Genomic DNA, 21,813 nt, shown 5'->3' with positions numbered 1-21,813 from the left:
TGGTGAGTGCCCCCACCTACCACAAATAAGTTTGATGATAACAAAAAAGCTCCAGATATATTACATTGTGAATCTTGCTTAACAAATTCCTACAATAATATGTTTTTTCTTGTGGTTATGCATACCTGTCTCATGTAGCTGATGCTGGTTCTTGGCATTTGAAGAAACCAGTCAGTTGTTTGTTTTTTACCCATCATGACTTATTTCAGCAGTGCCACACCTGTTACTCACTGGCCTACACAGGCTACTACACTGAACAGACCAGCGAGGATCTGAACATGGTCTCATTACCAAATTCCTCAATTTTTATTACCAAATTGATCATTTCATTACCAGCTGTTATAGAAAGTTTATATATTCCTTACTAATATTATATGCAAGTTCCTCACTAATATTATCTACCAATTTCAGCCCAATACCAAATCTTGATGATTCATTAACAAACGGGTTTTTCATTACCAGATCTGGCCTAATTTTTTTTTTTTTTTTTTTTTTTTTAATGCGAGGAAGAAGGAACCAAAGGCCATGAGCCCGCAGTTACAGTTCCCTCCAAGAGAAAAACAAAATACAATAGAGAGCCAAATTCAAGATCCGATCATTTTGAGATGCCTGGACACACTGCGTTTGAAAGACTGGAGATCATAGGCAGCAGGAAATACAGACAGAGGGAGACAGTTCCAGAGCTGACCTGTTGCATAAATGAAAGACTGGGAGTAATGGTTAACTCTTGCATTAGAGAGTTGGACAGAAAAGGGATGAGAGTTTGCTGCCAGACGGGTGCTACTCGCCCGTCGTAGAGGTGGAGGAATGCAAGCAGACAGTTCAGAGGAGCAATGACCATTAAAGTAGCGATAGAAAAGAGATAAAGATGCAACAGTGCGGCGAAGAGACAGAGGTTGAAGGGAGTCAGTAAGAGGAGGAGAGTTAATGAGACGAAAAGCCTTTGACTCCACCCTATTGAGAAGAGCTGTATGTGGGGAGCCTCCCCACACATGAGAGTTGTACTCCACACAGGGGCGGATAAAACCCCTGTATAGAGTCAACAATTGTGCAGGGGTAAAGAAAGAGCGGAGTCTGCTTAGCACACCCAATCTCTTGGAAGCAGATTTTACAAGAGATGTACAGTAATATGATCTTTCCGAGATAAGTCCCGAGTAAATGAAACCCCAAGCATGTTCAAGGATGATGCAGGATTAAGTTGAATATTATTAAACATTAGTGGGTATACCTGTGGAAGATTTTGTCGGGTTGATAGGTGTAAGAACTGAGTCTTAGGTGCATTAAAAACAACCATATTATTTTTACCCCAGTCAGAGATACAAGCCAAGTCAGACATTAGGTGTGCCATAGCCTCATCCCTTGTTTGTTGAAGTAACTGTTGAGATGGGCATTGCGGGAACCGAATGGAAAGGTGAAGGGTGGAGTCATCAGCGTATGAGTGGATAGGGTTAGATGTACAGCTTAGAAGATCATTGATGAATAAAAGGAAGAGAGTAGGTGATAGGACAGAGCCCTGAGGAACACCACTGTTGATAGATCTAGGAGAAGAACGATGGCCGTCTACAACAGCGGCTATAGAACGACCAGAAATGAAGCTAGCGATGAAGGCACAGATAGAAGGATAGAAACCGTAGGAGGGCAGTTTGGAAATTAAAGATTTATGCCAGACTCGATTGAAAGCCTTTGAGATGTCAAGTGCAATGGCAAAGCTTTCGCCAAAGTCCCGAAAGGAGGATGACCAGGAGTCTGAAAGGTAGGTGAGAAGATCGCCAGTGGAGCGTCCCTGACGGAACCTGTACTGACGATCGGAAAGAAGGTTGTGATAGGAAAGATGCCTTAAAATTTTTCTATTGAGAATTGACTCGAAAACTTTTGAAATACAGGACGTTAAAGCAATTGGACGATAGTTGGAGGGTTGGGAGTGGTCACCCTTCTTTGGGACTGGCTGAATGAGAGCAAACTTCCAGCAAGAAGGAAAGGTACAAGTTGACAGACAAAGGCGAAAGAGTTTGCCTAGGCAGGGTTCAAGCACAGAAGCACAGTTCTTGAGAACAACAGGAGGGACCCCATCAGGCCCATATGCCTTGTTAGTACTGAGGCCAGTAATGGCAGAAAATACATCAACTGAAGAAATTTTAATGTCAGCCATGAGGAAGTCAGAGGAGGGAAGAGATGGAGGAACAGCACCGGAATCGTCTAAGGTGGAATTGGAGGAGAAAGTCTGTGCGAAGAGATCTGCTTTATCAGTAGAAGAAATAGCAACAGAACCATCAGAGTAGAAAAGAGGAGGGAAGGATGATGAGGTAAAGTTGTTAGAAAGATTTTTGGCAAGGTGCCAGAAGGAGCGGGAAGAATTCGAGTTGGAGAGTTGAGAGCATTTAGTATGGATGAAATTATTTTTAGTAGAGCGAAGAACAGACTTAGCACGATTCCGGGCAGAAACGTAAAGATGATGTGATTCAGGGGTGGGTTGGCTCCGGTACCCTTTGTAGGCCCTCTCCTTGTTGCGGACAGCATTAGAACAAGCGTGATTAAACCAAGGCTTTCTTGCGTTAGTCAAAGGATATGAGAAAGGAATGTATGCTTCCATGCCCGAGAGAATAACCTCCGTAATGTGCAAGGCACACTCAGATGGCTCCCGGCCATGGAAGCAATAATCATTCCAGGGAAAATCAAAGAAGTACTGCCTGAGGGCCTCCCAGTCCGCGGCTCCAAAATGCCACAAACGACGTTTCCCTGGAGGGTCCACAGGCCGTACCGGAGTGATAGGACAGGTTAAGGTAATAAGGTTGTGATCGGAGGAGCCCAACGGAGAGAAAAGATTAACAGAGTAAGCAGAAGGATTAGTTGTGAGGAAGAGGTCAAGTATGTTGGGGCTCTCTCCAAGGTGGTCAGGGATACGGGTAGGTTGCTGTACAAGCTGCTCTAGGTCATTAAGGATAGAAAAGATGTAAGCTTGTTCACCAGGTGGATCCGTGAAAGGAGAGGAGAGCCAAAGGTGGTGGTGAACATTGAAATCTCCTAGAATGGAGATTTCAGAGAAAGGAGAAATGGATAGAATGTGTTCCATTATAGAAGTAAGATAGTCGAAGAATTTTTGATAGTTAGTAGAATTAGGGGATAAGTAAACAGCACAGATATATTTAGTCAGAGAATGACAGGAAAGCCGAAGCCAGAATGTAGAGAATTCAGAAGAATAGAGTTCAGGAACACGAGAGCAAGACAAATCGTTGCATATACCGGTATATACACAACAGCCACCTTTGGCTTTGAAATGAGTATAGAGAAAGTAGGAGGATACAGAAAAGGGTTTGCTGTCAGTAGTGAAAAATGCCAAATAGCAACCCTGGAGCCAGCTGTAAGCACTGGTGTAGATTCTCTGAAGTATCCCTTTAATCAGCAGTTCCTCAAACTAACGGTCTTACCTTCAGTTTCACGTTGTAAATGCTAGTGTATGTTGTATAATGAACACTGTAGTTAGACAAACGTAAAGCCAGTGTGTTCACATTAATACGCATACCAGAGCTGCCAAAGATCAACCCATTACACTTCCACATTTGATTTATCAGTACCTAGAATTTAGACTAACCCAGTACACTTCCACATTTGATTTATCAGTACCTAGAATTTAGACTATTAGCCAATCTTTCACTTCCAAGTGGTGGCATTACAGTTATCAATATTTCATGATACGGAGCAGATAAAAAAATAATTTATAAGTTGTTTTCATAATTGAAGTTTCATGTATAGCAAAATATCTATTTTTCCACTGAGCACCGGGCACATGGACTCTAAAATTCATTTGCCTGGCTAGTTCAGGCTGTTGGGCTATACAAATTTTCCTACTCTGTTATGTAAACTACAGAATGCAAGCTTGAAGTCTGAAATGTTTCATGCAAGTGTAGATTGATACAGTTTGCCACAAAATAGCTGCACATTATATGACATAGTACACTGGAAATAATTAACATAGCTAAACGGGTTCATATCGCTCTCATCAGTACAGTTATGTCTTTTTTGTTATACAGAAATCTTCGTATATCCAGACCTTGGTATGCCCTGAAGATTTTATGCAGCTTAGTCAAAAATGTTCAGACTGAAAGAGGTCGGTACATTATAACTTTTGTTAACACCTCTACCAATAGGGGTTGATGGTAGGTGGGGGCACCCATTATCCACTCACTTGATGTAGTGCTACCTGCTTCCTGCATGTTTTATCATTCGTTTTCCCTGTCTGTCCTCTCCTCCTTTTTTTCCCATCCTTCCTGTCACCTTTTATTGCTCTGACTGGGGTGTTCTAAGTACTACACAACCAGACTGAATGTCATTCAGGCAGACATCACTGGCCCCCCCAAAACTATAAAACATTATAAATATCCTGTCACAGTTACATATAGTTAATCCTCATTGTATCATATGTTACAGTGTATGAAGGCTCCAACATGGTTGCTTGTGTCAGCCTTGGCCACCTAGGCTAATGGTGGTTCTCCATGCTGCCCAATCTCTGGCAGCCTCCCCATTTGGTCCCCCATCCATGAGGTCATACCCATTGACCTCGTCCCCCTCGTGTAAAGTTGTTTCTGTTTAAGTATTTCATTATTGAGTTGCTGATCAACTAAAACACTTTCCTGACTTAAGCTTGTTCATTTTTATTATAAACTTGTTTAGTCAGAAGGTGTGTGGTGTCGTCTGCATCTGTTGGCGTGTGGAAGGACAGCTAGGCCATACCACATGCTGTAGTTCATCTGTCTTAACTTGGTGGAGATTTTTGTCCTTTTGCAGCCAGTTTCCTATACCCTGGTCAAAGTACCATATTCCAGTGTTGATCCTTTCACTCCATGTACCCAGTTTGATTTTTCATCTCAATTTTATTTTATTTTATGGTACTGTATGCACTAAAGCCAACTCTTACTAAACGGGGTTAATGAAGGCCACCTCTAACCATTCACATCTGAAAAGTTTCTCGTAAGCTGAACATTATTTGGAAACAGCAAGAATGAAATGAAAACTATGTCTTTGGATTGAAGGGGTTCATCTTTTGTTATAGCTCATCATTGAATATGGAGAAATACCGTAGCAGTTTTAGGCAAAATTAAGTGGAAATTTTTCACTATTGCTTGCTCTGCCTATTGTTGAAGAACTTTACTTTTCCCCACCAACTTCTTCTGTCTCTTGTCATAATTGTTTAGTGGTCACAGCTTACAGCAGAATTGGTCAAAGAAGGGCTGGGAGGATAAAGTGCACACTAAGAACTTCAAGCAAATTGGTCCTCCAGTGGTGCAGCTTCTAGAAGGATGCACATAAGCACTGTCCTCATCAGTACACAGCTATTTCTCATTTTTTTTTTATGCACATGTACCTTTTTCTTTCTTTCATGAAGGTGCCAACACCTTAACCTCTCAAGTGGGAATTGCACAAGGTAAAATTGCATCAGTTATGTCTTTCAGTTACTATATTTTAGAGCACTATTACAATCATCTCATTCCAGTGCACATTATTGCATAGGCAGCATTTAACTTGAAATATTTGCACCATAAAAAACCAGTCAGCAGCTATTCAGTGAATAACATCCAAGGGTGCTAATTAGGAACAGAGGATTTGGAAAATTTGTGAACATGTTTTATGTGAGAGATTAGGGAGAATTTTCGAGTAAATGCTCTTCCACATTCCTCACACTTGAACCTCTTTATCCCTGAATGGATCAGCGAGTGTTTGTTGAGGTGGTTCTTTTGAGTAAACCTCTTACCACACTCCAAACACTCATGATTTTTCACTCCTGTATGAATTAGTACGTGATCTCTTAGGTTACTCTTACAGGCAAACATTTTACCACAGTCTGCACACTTAAAATTCTTCTCTCCTGTGTGAGTCAGCAAATGCCTGGAGAGAAAGGTTTTTCGCGAGAAATGTTTACCGCACTCCACACACTGGAACTTCTTCACTCCTGTATGATTTAACATGTGCTTGTTGAGGGAACATTTTCGAGTGAACTGTTTGCCACACTCTAGACACTCAAATTTTTTAATTTCTGAATGAACAATGAGATGGATGGTTACATCACTTTTTCTTCTAAACTGCTTACCACAAATATCACATTTAAAATCCTTCACACCCAAATGGATTAGTTTGTGCCGGTTGAGATCACTGTTACGAGTAAACTGAACACCACACTCCATACACTCAAACTTCTTCTCTTCCGAATGAATCATCATGTGCTGGTTGAGATTATCTCGACGAGAAAACCGCTTGCCACACACCGCACACACATTGTTCTTTTCTTGTGAATGAGCATTTGAGTGCTGCTTCAGGTGGCTTTTGTATGCAAAACTTTTACCACAGTCTAAACAATCAAACTTCTTATTAGCTGACTTTCCAACAGAGTCTGAGTGGTACTCAGAGTCTGACACTTCACAGTCCTGTTCATAATTAAAATCATCAGCTTGTCCTTTCTCACCCACTGCCTTCACGCTTCTAACAGAGTCTTGGACATTGTTGACATCCCTGATAGACATATGACCATCCTTCATACAGCCAAACTCATTTACTTGTGCTTTCTCTTCCATCTGCATCCCATTTTTTACTGGATCTGGCTCATTATCATCATTAGCAGCAGCATCCCACACTGACATCTCAACATTTTTTTCACAGTCAGACTTGTCACCTGGTCTTCTCTCATCCACATCCATCGTGACACTTGCTTATTGTATGCCAGAGGTATCATACACTTTTCCTCTGCACTTCTTAGATGAGCTGGTGCCTTGATTACACCACCTTCAATTGCCAAATTTATCATAGTACTTATAGCTCTCTTGTGGCTAACAGATGATTATTTTCTGTTCTACTCCATCTCAGTATGTGACCAAAGTTATCAGTGACAGCCACCAATGTTTGGTATGTGAGATGTTTATTTCACAGCTAAACCACAGGTATAATGTGTTTGTTCTTACATGGCAGATTTCTAATCTCTTTCAGTTTAGTTACTGGCCAAATATTGTTAGACAGGAAGGTCAGTCCGCTAGTAACCTAGGAGACCTGTTCCTACCTCATAAAATAATAAAGACATTGAATTTCATGCTACCATGACTTTGTATTTAAATTAGGAGTGGCCCAGTTCTGTCAGGTGAAAACAAATCATCAGTAGCAACACAAATGCACACAGCTTCTTGCACTACTTGTTAACTGCCACACTAAAACTGGTGAAGTAGTTCACTGTTCTAGGATGCACTGATGTGAGGCATTGCGTTATGTGAGAAATGAGGTTGTGATGGGACGGTGACCTTAGACTTCTTGTGGCTGACTCACTCACATTCACTGGTCTTCCTGTGTTGTGGTTGGCCTTCATCATTACCTGTAACAACAACAAACAATACTGTATCATCTAAAAAACAATGACATACACTCCTATCAATGTTGTACAACAGAATAACTGCTCCAATACACCTCACTGACCCTTCAGTCACTCGTGGTCTTTCTGTGCTGTGGTTGGCCTTAACTGTCGGTTGCAATCAACAACAGTCTGTACTAATGCAGCACCTTAAAAATACACTCAATCCTTGTAAATCGCGGCAATTTGGGTCTGGACTACTGCTGCGATTTACAAATTCTGTGGTTTATAAATAATAACTCTTATGTGAAAAATGAATTTGGGTCTGGACTTTGGCCAACCGCCTCCCACAGCATCCTACCTACACCTATCTAGGCAGCGTCAAACACAAACGTACAAATTTAGGAATATTCAGTGCATGTATTTAATAGAAATAAGCAATGTTAAGGGATCTCACCGTAATCCTATGACAATATTGCTTAAGTGAATGGAGTGGGGTGGTGTTGGGAAGAACTTAGAACCTCTCAGCATGAGGTGGGGGTGCTCCCTCATGCTGTTCTCCCTTCTCCAGCTCCTCTGCCTCCCTCAGGAAGGCCTCAAAATCTGCCTCAGAGATGACAGATGCTACGTCATCCACGTCCTCAGTGTGTGAAGGGCCAGGCTGTGGTTCAGGCTTAGCTTCTGCCCTTACCCAGGCAAAATAGCGGGTGATGAGTTCCTGATGTTTCTCATTAACTCCGCGATTATGCAATTCCTTTTAAAAACGCACAGCTTTTTCTAGGTAACCATTACTCTCACTACACCTTTCCTCATCACGTTCAATGGATTTCACAATCTCCCTGGCCAAGTCTGTGTAAATAAGCAAATCACTGAGCTTCTTCTTCCCAAGGAGCTCTTTTGCCAGCCTTGAGAACTTTTCTCCTTTCTCAACACGACAAATGAGCTCCAAACGTTGACTGTACGACAACGGCGGCTGCTTCTTGATGCCATACTGCTTAGAGCACTTCATCGGGGGTTTGGGAGGGGCCATGGAAGGTAGGGGGGGGGGGAAAGTGTACAAAAAAAGGCAGGTAGCTCTTATACAGTACTTCACGGTGATGGTCTGTAGTGTGCGGACTGATGGGAAGAAGAACAACAACCTGGCGGCATTAGTATGCACACTTGCCACCGGAGACGGGTGGTGATTGGTTGTTGGGTCACAATTTTCAAATTGAATGCTGCGATTTACGATTCTCCTCGGAAAAAGCCCACTTCGGTGCCTAGGTCCGCGATATTCGTGACTTAACAGCGATTTAAGGGTGCCGGCAGTCTGACAGCCACTTAGCCGTGATTTACAAATCCGTGATTTATAAACGCAATTTATGAGGATTGAATGTAGAGGCAAACTCATCATTTTCAACTTTAATTTACTGTGAAATAACTGCCCTAAAACCCATCCCCTCCCCCCCATTTCGTTGCTTGTCATCATCATGGGGGGGGCTTCAGAGACACCGAATGAGATTTGATGTGTAGGGGAACTACCGGTATAGCAGGATACCTTAATGAACTTCCACGGTATATGGAGGTTTGGTTGCTGGGTGGACGCCTCATTTGTCTCTCCACTGTTTTGCCCTCTCTCATCTCCTTAGCTCCTTGTTGCTCCCTCAACTAATTTTGCAGGGCCCTTTTCTGTTGTTGTTACTTCCTTCCTTTTTCTCATATCTTGTCTGTTCTATCTTTGGTTTTAAATAGAGTGGAACTTTCCACATTGATCAAAATTCTCACTGATGGCCCTTAGCATGTTCCAACAGGAAGGATAGGGTATGCCCATGGGCTGCTGTTCCAGCCAGCTGTGGGGACAGCTGTGGTTTGGCACCACCCCATTGTATGGACCTTTGTGGAGGCGGAAATGCTGCTGAGCTACGGCTGCAGATCCAGGGATGCTGTTGCTTTGTGGTGGGACTCTCAGCCAATCGCCGATGTCCCAACATTGTACAAGGAGACTGCTCTCGCACACACTGTTGCTATCCCTCCCTTGGGTGTGGTAGCAAGTGCATGATTGTACCTTGGTCCCTTGTTGGGTCTAGACTCTGGGTTCCACCCTCACAATCCTTTCTTTTTCAGTTGTTATATTCAGCCTTTTCTTTACCGTGTATGATTATGGAAATTGTCTCCAGTTCTCCCTTCATCCCCCGGTCCTCCCAACGCTTTTACCCCGATGATGACCCCAGCTTCTCTTCCTGATACTTCTCTGACTCTTCCTACAGTTTCCCATCCTCTGCTCATGTCTGTTTCATCTCACCTAACAACACCAGCTCCTGCCACACAGTCCCATATGTCTACAACTCTGTCTACCTGTTCATCTTCTATCGTAACTTTTGAACCTTATATGCCTCCTCCTCCTCCCCCATCTATCCTTCCTTCCTGTTTCTTAGGCTTCCTTGTCCTGTCCTCGTACTTTTTCCCTACTCACTAGCCCTGTCTTGACCACCTGTCTTTTCGGGCCAGAGACCTGGTCCCAGTATTTTTACATCACCTCATACACGGATCACCTCTCACTTCACCTCTCTCTGTTATGCCAAGTAGGCACTGATGTTATGTTCTCTGTATGACCCAGTGATTCTTCTTAAAGTGCTAAATGCAGCCCAAGAAGAAAAAGTTGAGTCTGCAGTTGATCCCTCTGGCAATCTAGTTTTAATTTATTCAGATGCACAGTTAAGTTCATCTACATGTGTGGTACCATCCATCTAAGGATATTCAGCTCATTATTTCCAGACAACATCGACCAGTTCTTTCTGTTCAATGTTATACCAACCCTACCCATGGACGCCTTCAATGACTAGCTACCATTGCTAGAGATGTACCGATGTATCGGTATCGGTGATATCGGCCCATTTTTAGAGTATTGGAATCGGTATCGACTGATTTTCTGCAGATAGTACTGATACTTAAAAGGAATTTAGTGCCTAGCATATCACTCACTGGAAGTCATTTTGTTAATTAGAATTTGGATGTTTAGGCACGAAAAATAAATTATTGGTAATATCCAACTATTTAGTATCATACTGAGTACATGGTGCATAGTAATACAGTACACTCTTTGGTAATGAGCCACATCTGCCACCATGGACATGTACAAGACAGGTTGGTAGCCTCACATCAGCGGCTCAGGGCCCTGTCACAGCCCTCAGACGGCAGGCACCATCCTCCCTCACTGGTATCGGTATCAGTATCAGTAGTTGTATCGGTATCAGTCCAGTTTTTTGGTATCGGTATCGGTCGAAATTTTAGTATCTGTACATCTCTGAACATTGCCAAAATTGTATTTGAGTCTCGCTACCTTCCCATCCTCTGTCATCATCGTGGGTTCTGTCCTCCCTGTTAAAGAATATGTTTCTCCACCACGTCAATGCACTTCCTGCTGGCATTTTGGCCATCCAGCCAAATACTGCAGATCACAGGCTGTCTCCCCCAGCTGTTCACAAATTGGGCACGTTGGGCACTTATCATCCTCATGTACATCGACCTTCTAGTCCTGCCTTAACTGTGGAGGTCATCATGCAGCCTTCCACAGAAAGTGTCCTGTCTACATTTTTTAAGCAAAGTGTCACATCCATTGGGAACATATATGAGTTGGTTATACAGTTATCACCCAGCATTGTAAATGGTGTCCTGGCTTACTGGATACCATTACGTTTGTCACACAGTTAAAGCCACCAGGAAAGGAAATAGCTAAGAGTAATCAAAAGTGACAGGAAAGTTGGGAGAAATAGGAAGGGAGGAGGGCATGCATAGAATACGAATGATAAAAATAAAGGAAGAAGTTGGCAGCACTACATTGAGTGAGTACATGATGGTTGCCACCACCTAACCTATCACCTAAGAATAAAACAGGTAAATTCCCCTCAGTATAAGGAGGATAGGGAAGACTTTTACCATGACACAGTAAGTGGTAACTCGTTTGTTTGTTTTTTAAGGCTCTAACATGCTTGCATGTGTTGGCCTTGGTCACCTAATGGGGGCTTTCCATGCTGCTCGATCTCTGGCGGCTTTGCTATGCAATCCTGAGGTAACACTCAGTGACCTCATTCCAGGTCTTTTTCAGTCTACCTCTCACAACCCTACCCCTAACATTAACATTTACCACTTTCTGCACCCAGTTATCATCCCCCAAACTCACCACATGCCCAAGCCATCTCAGATTACCTCTCCTCACCACAACACCAATACACTCTAGTCCCATCCTATCTCTCAACTCTTCCATTGTAAACCAAGCCCCCCCCCAGGCCTCACACTCAGGGGCACACTGCACATCCACCTAATCATTGTCATTTCTGAACATTTGAGCTTGTGAATATCATCTTCCTTTACTGTCCAAGTCTCATTACTATACAGCATTACATCCTAACACATGCTGCATACAAAGATCCCTTTGCACAGAGGGAGAGGTCTCAGTGTCAGGAGAGGCAACATCTGCCTGAACTTCTTCCAACAACTCCTCTCTCTAGCCACAGAGCTTCCTCCAGCCTCACCACCAGCACATAACATGTCTCCCACATAACTAAACTCTTCCACACACTCAAGAAACTCATGAGCAAGTTCAATTCTTGCACACCTGAAAATCTTCACCTGCTCTCCCTGGCACGCCACACACACGAAATCAGCATTATCTCGCAGTTTACCTCTAATACCACAACATCTCTTATGCACCCACTTATCACAGACATTGCACAGGGTGGAATTCATTCCCATGCTGTTGTGGCAAATTGCACATGGCCACTCTCCCTCCTCTTTGACAGTACCATCACATTTGTTTTCTCCGCAGTTACTCTTAAGCCTCTGTGCACCATACCATCTCTCCACTTCCTAAATCTTTCCTCTGCCTCTTTTTCATTCTCTGCAATCAATACCATATCATCAGCATACAACATATCCCATGGGAGTCCATTTCTGAAGTCACATGAGAGGACTTCAAATACTGTACCATGATAAACAACAAGGCATTCAAAACTGACCCCTGGTGCACACCAGCATTGATAGAAAACTCATCACTCAGATCTCCATTCACCCTCACCTGGGTGCGAGCACCCACACACATGGCCATAACCATCTTCTAGCCACTCCTCGATCCCAGTCTTTCTCATTGCCCCCTTCATCACCTCTCTAGGGACTCCCTCACAGGTCTTCTCCAAATCAACAAAAACAAAGTACAGTTCTCTTTTCTTTCCTATATATTTTTCCTAAAGCTGTCAAACAATGAATATGGCATCAGTGATCCCTGTGCTTGGCATAAACCCAACCTGCATCTCATTAGTATACACTTTCTCTTATACCTTCTAAAACTCTCTCCATTACCCTCATTATCTGATCTAAAAGCTTTATACCTTTATAATTTTCTTTCCAGGGCATTGCCCTTCTTGTACACATTTACAATTACATTCTTCAGCCATTTGTCAGGGAACACAAACTCATATATATTTATATTTATCAGGTCAGTGACTAACCTCACTCCTATATATCCTGAGGCTTTCAACATTTCGTCAGTCAACCCAGACACACCTGCTACCTTCCCCACCTTCATCCTGCCTATTGCCCTGCTCACAGTAGCAGTGTTAATCAAAGGCCAAGGGCCAAACACTGTATCTGCTGGCTCCAAACCTTCCTTGTCCCAGTCAAACTCCTCATTCAACAACCGGTTGTAATGTTCTCTCCATGTTTGTTTTATATCCTCACTGTTCACCATTACCCATCCTTCATCATTCTTCACACACTGCTAACCTACAATATCCCTATTCTCCCTCTTAATCTGATTTGCCACCTTAAATTATCATATTCTTCCTTTCCACACGATTTAGGTTATCAAGTAAAAGCCTTCGTGACTCAGACTTTGCCCTGTAAACCTCTTTACTAGCCCTATGCTTGGCAGCCAAGTATTCCTCTTTGTTATCACCTTTCTTCCATTCCTGGAAAGGCTTCTTTTCTGCTTAACTGCAGCTTCTACACCCTCATCCCACCACCAGGTTACTTTATGTCTTGGTGGGCCTCTTGTCCGTCCACATACTGAATCAAGTAACTCTTAAGAGGTTGCTCTTCAGGGCTCTGTACTGTTCATTAACACTTCTGTCAACCTCAGCCACCACTTTCCTCATCTCCCTGTAGAAGGCATCCCCCAGAAAAATAATAAAAGCACTGATGTATCAAGAATAAAGATACTGTATTGTTGGAGGGCTACATAAGGTTTGGTAGGCTGTCACAGTGGATGCATCTTCAATTCCCCATAACACTCCAACAAATACCATTACCTAAGTCTCGTATGAGCCGGCCCCAGCTTTATTAAGTATGGATGGTGGGTGTTAATGAAGTGGGTCAAGTCCAGTTGTTACCAATTTTTTATGTATGGGGGATACCTGTAATCTGGTGTATGGGTTATTTTTCCTGTGTTGTTATAACTTTGTCTAGCGTAATGGCGGAAGGGACTGTCCTAACCAGTGTTTAAACCTGACCAAACATAGGTCAACTGTACCTAATGATATAAGCTAACCCAACCTACAGTCGCAGCACACGACTCTGAGGATATTATCGTACCCAGCCAGCCTGTCCATCAACAGTGTGTCTTATTTCATATCATATACACGAATATATTATACATGAATAGTTATACATGAACACATACACGAATCACATGCTGCCATATTATACACGAAATCAGATGCACTGATGATGGGTAGGCTGCCAGAATACAATGATGACAACCTCGGTTGTGTGCCATGACAATGGCATCCAGTTGGGAAATTAATCCACCTTTCACCATGTTGAGTGAGATTCTTCCATTACACCGTACACAAACAACCATAGGTACAGCATAAGGAACGTGATAATAACTGTGGGAAATTTTTCCGCAGGAAAAAGTAATTTACCACCCTGAAAAGTGAGAAAGATAGAGAAAACGAACAGGAGTTATATGAATTGAACTGGTAAAGCCCTTCTACTGCATCAAATAAAGCGACCATTTACCCAAATAAGTATGCATGGAAAATGTTGAAATTAATCACTACTAGCGCACTACTACTTAACGAATGGAATAATGACCTCCATGTGGCCTGAATTTTCAATGTTAGCCATACCTCAGTGTTGTATCATGCAGCATGAAGGGACAGAATTATGACTGACAGGTAGCCAAACAAAATACGTCTAGAGTATGTGCGCATCGAGCACAGAGTGAAAGTGCTTAGCCTACGCAGTCGGCAGTTTCAGAATGGAATATGCTTAGTTGCAACTGCGATACGATAAGATTTTTACTACGCAATCTATTTGACACTTTCCATTCAGAGGTTCCTTCATATCAGTTTATGCAATCCCATTGTCGGACACCGCCTGCCTCTCGAGGAGATGCGGGCCAAATATTGTCTACCCCGTTTATTTGTGAGAACACGGGGTCACTATACAAAACGCTGTGCACTTCTGTCAGTTAAGCTGTATCAAGATGTTAACACGAAAATATGGTGCCAGGTCAAGAAAAAGTGCTATGGATAGGATGTGGAGCCATAATTTTGTCACTCAGCCACTGGCTTCGGGGAAATAGATGCAAAATGTACAAGACGAAAATATCCGCTTAGTTAAAATTAAACTGTAGTGGCATTTGTAATATGCTGCACTTCTGTGTTGTTTTCTACGTAATTAGTACCAAGTCTGCTAAAATTATCTATATATGAGGCGCTGAGTACATTACGCACCAACAAGTTCAGATCCCTCTATACGTTGGAAGTAAAAAAGTGCTAACAAACAACCTACAAAGGGGTCAAAATCCTGGTTAAGTAGCCATGTGTACTGCTCTGTCATGCCACGCAGCAAAAATAAACCCGTCCGGTGCCGCAGTAGTGCTCAAGGCGGGCGATTGGATCCAGAATTCCGCCGGCTGTATGGTCGCTTTTCCTATGAGTTCAGCCTGTCCTATGGATCTTATGTTGACTCCCTGTGGAGTTGAAGCAAATGTGAGAGCATTACCGGGCTATATCCCAACCCCTTTCCTTACCCCCCTTGAACCTGGCCAATCAGATGCTTGGGTTGCACTGCAGCTAGCCGATAAACTGACGCCTGACACTACTCCACAGACCTGCACTACTCCCACCAGCAGCTGTGGAGGTGAGAGAGGAAGGGGCAGTATTGTTCCCTCATCCGCCGTACGCGGTTTGTGGACTAAAATTGCTAATTTTGTGCCAGAAAACAGTGTTTTTGAGTGTTGAAATGGCGAGTGCTCTTGATATTAGTGACAGTAATGTGCCGGGCCCATCTTCTGGTAGGAAAAGAGTGGCGAAACCTGATACATGGAAGAAAAACGTGGCCAAAAAACAACGGAACCTTGGACAGGGCTACACGAGTGTTGCCACTGGTAAACATGTGGTGCCTCGCAGCATTGGTGCTCCCTGCAGCGATGGCTGTTACGACACACTCACTGCACCAGTGTACACAGCCGTCCATAATGATTTCTGGGCAATTGGGGACTTTGTGCTCCAGAACACTTTCATCCAGAAGCACGTGAAGAAGGGGGAGGTGAAAAGGAGACGTGTGACTCTCGACCCAGGCCAGACCCCTCGCCGCTCGGTTTCCCTAGTGTGCACCCTGTCATACGCAGGCAGGACCTACAAGGTGTGTAGGCAGGGTTTCCTGAACATTCTGGGTATTAGTAAAAGGCGCCTGGACACTGCCCTGAAGTCCGTGATCGAGTCTGGCACACCCACTAGAGAAAAAAGGGGTCAATCACGTGCACGCCAGTTGCAGGGTGATAATGTGCAGTTCGTGCGTGACCACATCAGCAAGTTTCCCACAGTCACCTCGCACTACACTAGGGCCAATTATCCTTTTCTCCGCTACCTGGATAGAAACCTTTCCATCGCCAAAATGTACCGGATGTATGTCACCTGGATGCGTCAAAACCACCCCAATACTGACGTAATGAAGGACAGCTTTTACCGGAAGGTGTTCAATGAGGATTTCAGGCTCTCCTTCAAGCCACCCCAGACTGACACGTGTTCGAAATGCGACCAGCTTACAACAGCACTCAAGCTAGCCACGGACCAGAATAAGGAGGATGATAAGGCAGTCTTGGAGGAAGAGTTGAAGGCCCATCAACATCAGGTGGCGAAGGGACAGCAGTGGATGAAGGACGCTGCAAAGGACGAGGATGACGATGTGAGAGCCATCTGTATGGATCTGCAGCAAACTCTCCCTATCCCCAGACTTCAGACAAGCGTGGCATATTACAAGATGAAACTTTGGATGTACATCTTCTGCATCACCGACCTCAAGACTGGCAAGAGTCATTTCTACGTGTGGGACGAGGTCACAGGTGGGCATGGCAGTGTCGAGATTCTCACCTGCCTCAGCAAGTGGATCGAGTACGAATACGGAAAGAAGAACTTCAGTACACTCATAGTGTTCAGTGACAATTGCAGAGGTCAGAACAAGAGCCTGAACAACATGCTGTTCTACCTTCGTGAGCTACATAGTCGTCGTTTGCAGAAAATCGACCACTATTACCTCATCCCTGGACACAGCCACATGGCGTGTGATCGTGCCTTTGGTGTGATCGAGAAGAACATCCGGTCTGAGGGAACAATCTACAACTTCGATGGCTACTGCCAGGCCATAAAACACGTCACTGAACAGAAAAATGAAGTAATAGTTGTGAAGAGAGAAGAGTTCAAGGACATTGAACACCTGCTGCATTTTGTGACACACCGCAAGCCACGCCCACCCTACAGCTTCATCAGCGCACGCCACTTTGCCTTTCGTCTTGGCTTCAGGGAGGGCTACATGGTCGGGATGGACTATGACAGCCCCCTTGGTACAGTCCGTCTCATGCCAGGCAGTGCCAAGTACCAGCCCAGCAAGTTTAACCTCGACGACATAGTTCTCCCTGACAAGTACCCACAGCCACGGAAGATCAAGGCGGACAAGCTGAAACACCTGCATGATCTGCTGGCCTTCATCCCACCTCCTCAAGACGAATACTTCAACGAAGTCTTCAGGTCACAGAGGGAGGCAGTGGAGGTCACCTACTCTGCTGAGGTTGACCCTGATGACGACTGTTTGGAGTACGACTGCGCTGAGTCATCAGCGTATTCAGCTCCTCTCCTCTTCCCCCTCCTTAACTCACCTGTGCACTACGCCATTGCTGATCAGCGTGAGTACTGAATAACATTGATGTCACTAAGCTTTAAGATGATAATTTATTAATTTACTATTATGATTACTAAAGATTTTATTAAAGTTTCTTCAGTAGTCTATGGTTTAACAAATCGTAATAAAATTATTTTAATATTAAAAATGAATCATTATCTTAACTATACCTCATACCAATGGGGTGCTTCTGAAAAGCCTAGTATTCCGTCAGATGGCTCCACTGTAGCAGTAAACACATTCCTGCGCTGTATAAAAAGCATAATTTTATTTGTTAAATATTTACACTGTTGTGTGAAATTGTGAATCATGGTAATGTCATATGCCGTAATATAAATAATACAAAGAGAACACGTATATATAACGTATCATGAATTGTTTATATTTATCATAAACTGAAATTAAAATATCACTGATGGTATGTGATGGCAATCCGCCATTTCAGTGGTCCTATATTATTTAATTTCTGCTACATTTAGTGCAAGTTAGATTCTTAATACATAGTTTATTCACAGTGTAAAGTACGCCTAGTGGGTATCTTGACTCATCCAGTCTCTATGTGGGCAGAAATTTAATATTGAGTAAATACTGGCATTCACCATCATAAATCATCCGGTCTCAGGAACCGTCCCAAAACCAAGATCGTTTACGCGTCATTCTTTGCCTGGTCTCACCGAGGACAGACGACTGTGGAAGGTACACAAGCCAAGACATCGCCTCCAAGTGATCCACAAGATTCACACGGAGTCAAGTTCAGTATTCACGATTTTATATATATATATATATATATATATATATATATATATATATATATATATATATATATATGCAAACGTGAGAACACATGACGAGTAAATACTACTGCATCCTCTTAAATGTCTACCCCCAGTGAGATTGCATCCAGGTCAAGAGGACTGGTATGTGCACAAGCTACTGACTCAATCAGTGGAAGATCTTACAAACATATGTGTGTGGACAGGTGGGCTGGAGACAGTTCTCACATGACCATACCTTTAGGGACTTGCCAAGAGGGGGCAATGTGTGTGAGATATTGATGATAAGATGACCTTAAGGTATTTATTTGGTAGGCACTTGATGAAATGTAAAAATTAAAATAACCACTAGTTCTCAACAGAAAAAGACAAAACTTCACTGTAACACTTTATTTACACAAAGCTACAATGATACATATGAATATGACTCTCATGGTGCAAGGAAGCTGCAGGGGAAGGTCTCTCTCTCTCAGCTCAACAGTCAGAAACTCACATTACTGAACTATATGTGTTTGTGGGTGTGTCCATTTACGACAGTAATGTAACCAACGTAGGGTACAGGGACATGAGAAATGGGCGTAGCTTAGTTAACAGCTAGAGAGGCAAGATGTGGGAATGACAATCACACAAAGATATCGCTCAGTGAAACACACTGCCTATACATAGTCACTTATGAACCAATGACGAATGTTATGAATATATCTTGTTTCTACTCTGAGTGAATCCGTGACATTACACGCCATCAAAATAAAATTTTTCATGGAAACTTGACATCCTTCGTGAAAAAACTTAAACACGGGACTGTCTTGTGGTGCGCATGCGTGAAGGAAGCGAGCAAAATGTTGAATGCCAGTATTTACTCAACATTAAATTTCTGCCCACATAGAAACTGGATGAGTCTATATACCCACTAGGCGTACTTTACAGTCTGAACAGACAATGTATTAAGAACCAAATTTGCACTAAATGTAGCAGAAATTAAATAATATAGGGTCACTGGAAAGACGGGTTGCCATCACATGCCATCAGTGATATTTTAATTTCCCTTTATGGTAAATATAAACACTTCACGATACGTTATATATACGTGTTCTATTTGTATTATTTATATTTCGGCATATGACATTACCATGATCCACATTTTCACACAACAGTATAGATATTTAACAAAGAAAAATATACTTTTTAAACAGTGCGGGGAATGTGTTTACTGCAACAGTGGAGCCATCTAGCGGAATACTAGCTTTGAAAGCACCCCATTAATCTGGCCAGGCATGTATGGCAACACTGTTTCTGCCGAGATTCTGATTGGCTGGAAGTGTTTGTTCGATTTCGTTGTTGTTTAAACCAATACTCTATTATCAGACGTGATACTGAGTTTGTCGACAGTACAATCGTAAAAAGCAATACGAAATCCGGTATATACTTAACAACAATGAAATTTTCTTAGGAAGATAGAGATATGAGTCAACAAAGTATTATAACAGTCCAAGTCAAGGTCAGCATTCGAACAATTTCTTTAAATCTCCGACGCTTCGTAATATAAAAGAAAATTAAGGATACCTGCTTAATCTAAGCGATGGTATAACACACATTTAAATTTTAAGATCAGTCCGTACTGTGATAATAGAGGAGATATAATGAAATAGTTTTCCTTTAGCCTACTTTGATTTTCGCAATTTTTTCAAACCTCCCTCCCCGCAGAACTCGTCTTTCCATTAGAATTTTTAATTATTCAGAGTTGTGGCACGATTTAAGGGTGCTGACTGATAATAAAAAATTTAAATGTTTGTTATACCAATGCTTAGATTAAGCAGGTTTACTTAATATTCTGTTATATTACGAAGTGTCGGGAGATTTAAAGGAATTGTTCGAATGCTGACCTTGACTTGGACTGTTATAATACTTTGTTGACTCATATCTCTATCTTCCTACGAAAATTTCATTGTTGTTAAGTATATATCGGATTTCGTATTGCTTTTTACGATTGTACTGTCGACAAACTCAGTACCGGTATCACGTCTGATAATAAAGAGAGTATTGGTTTAAATAACAACGAAATCGAACAAACACTTCCAGCCAATCAGAATCTCGGCAGGAACAGTGTTGCCATACATGCCTGGCCAGATTAATTGGTATGAGGTATAGCTTAGTGCATAGTAGCTTTATGCTTTCTCATTATTATTATATATATTTTTTAACCATTATTACTATTATTATGATCTGTGCTGGTAAGGGGTTGGCAATAGCCAACACCTACTTTCGGCAGATGATATATACATGGAGAGTAATGAGGAGGATGGATGGTGAACTTGTTGATCGAAAGGCAATGATAGACTACGTGTGCGTGGATGAGCGAATGAGAAGACGAGTGTTGGATGCAAGAGTGTGGAGAGGGTGGGGGAATGGAGTCTCGGACCATCATTTAGTGATGGCCAAGGTAAAACTGCAAAGAAAATGGTTGAAGAGACGAAGGGGAAGACAGGAGGAAACAGCTTTTGTGAGAAGAATGGAAAATTTGCAAGATAGTGAGGAAATGGCAGAGTATATGAGCATAGTGGAAGAAAGATTGGGAAGGTATGAGATAGAGCAGATGGAAAGAGTGGAAGACTTATGTAAGATATTCACGGAAGAGATAGGCGCTGCGTGTGAGGCGGTTTGTGGAGTGAGGAGGAGATGCAAGGGTGTGCAAGGGACAGCATGGTGGAATGATGAAGTGAAACGAGCTGTGGAACAAAAGAAGAAGGCATATAGTGAATGGTTAGCGAGTAGAGGTAGGGGAAAAGATGAGAGAGAGAAGAGAGAGGTATATGTGAGCAGGAGAAGGGAGGTTAAGAGACTGGTGAAGGAGAGTAAGAAGAAAATGGATGGAGAGTTTGGGAGGAATCTGAGTGTGAAATGGAGGGAGAGTAAGAAATTGTTTTGGAAGGAGGTAAAGAAAGTAAGGCAGTGTGAAAGGGGAAATAGTAGGGGAGTGAAAGATAGGAATAATAGATTGTTGGTGAAGAGAGAGAAATTGAGGAGATGGAAAGAGCACTTTGAGGATTTGTTGAATGTAGAGAGTGAGCAGTGCGAGTATAAGTGGTTGGGGAATGGCTGGGAGAAGAAGAGATGAGGGGAGGGAGGAAGAGATCAATAGGGCGGAAGTAGTGGAAGCAATGAAGACGATCAAGATGGGAAAGGCCCCAGGAATTGATGGAGTGTGTGGTGAAATGTTGAGGTATGGGGGTGAGATTGTTGTGGAGTGGATATGGAAGTTGTGTAGATTGGCTTGAGAAGAGGGAAGGGTTCCAGAGGACTGGAAATCAAGTATAATTGTTCCTTTTTACAAAGGAAAAGGGGAGAGAGAAGTATGTGGTAACCATAGGGGTATTTGCCTTCTTAGTGTGACTGGAAAAATATATGGTAGAATACTCATTGCTAGGGTTAGGGATATGACAGGAGCTAGTTGGAGAAGAACAAGGGGGATTTAGGAAGGGAAAAGGGTGTGTAGATCAGATATTTGTTCCAAGATGTTAAGTGGAGAAGTATCTAGAGAAGGGAAGGAAAGTGTATGCT

The 21,813-nt window shown here is 42.7% G+C and overlaps 1 protein-coding gene across 1 annotated transcript in view; it reads right to left on the bottom strand.

Annotated features, from left to right (window-relative positions):
* Positions 1 to 5,443: 5,443 nt before the first annotated feature.
* LOC145402160 (uncharacterized) overlaps positions 5,444 to 21,813 on the bottom strand; it is a 40,986-nt gene continuing 24,616 nt past the window's right edge. Inside the window, exon 2 of the mRNA XM_080274280.1 lies at positions 5,444 to 6,368. Coding sequence (XP_080130406.1) covers positions 5,580 to 6,368 — 789 coding nt within the window. The 3' untranslated portion in view covers positions 5,444 to 5,579. The remainder of the gene's footprint in view (positions 6,369 to 21,813) is intronic.

The sequence above is a fragment of the Coenobita brevimanus genome, chromosome 57 (genome assembly GCF_032717465.1).
Source record: "Coenobita brevimanus isolate Jiangsu-jjx chromosome 57, ASM3271746v2, whole genome shotgun sequence".
Lineage (NCBI taxonomy): Eukaryota > Metazoa > Arthropoda > Malacostraca > Decapoda > Coenobitidae > Coenobita > Coenobita brevimanus.
Note: the sequence above shows the minus strand (reverse complement) of the source record. Positions and strands in the feature narration are given on the sequence as shown.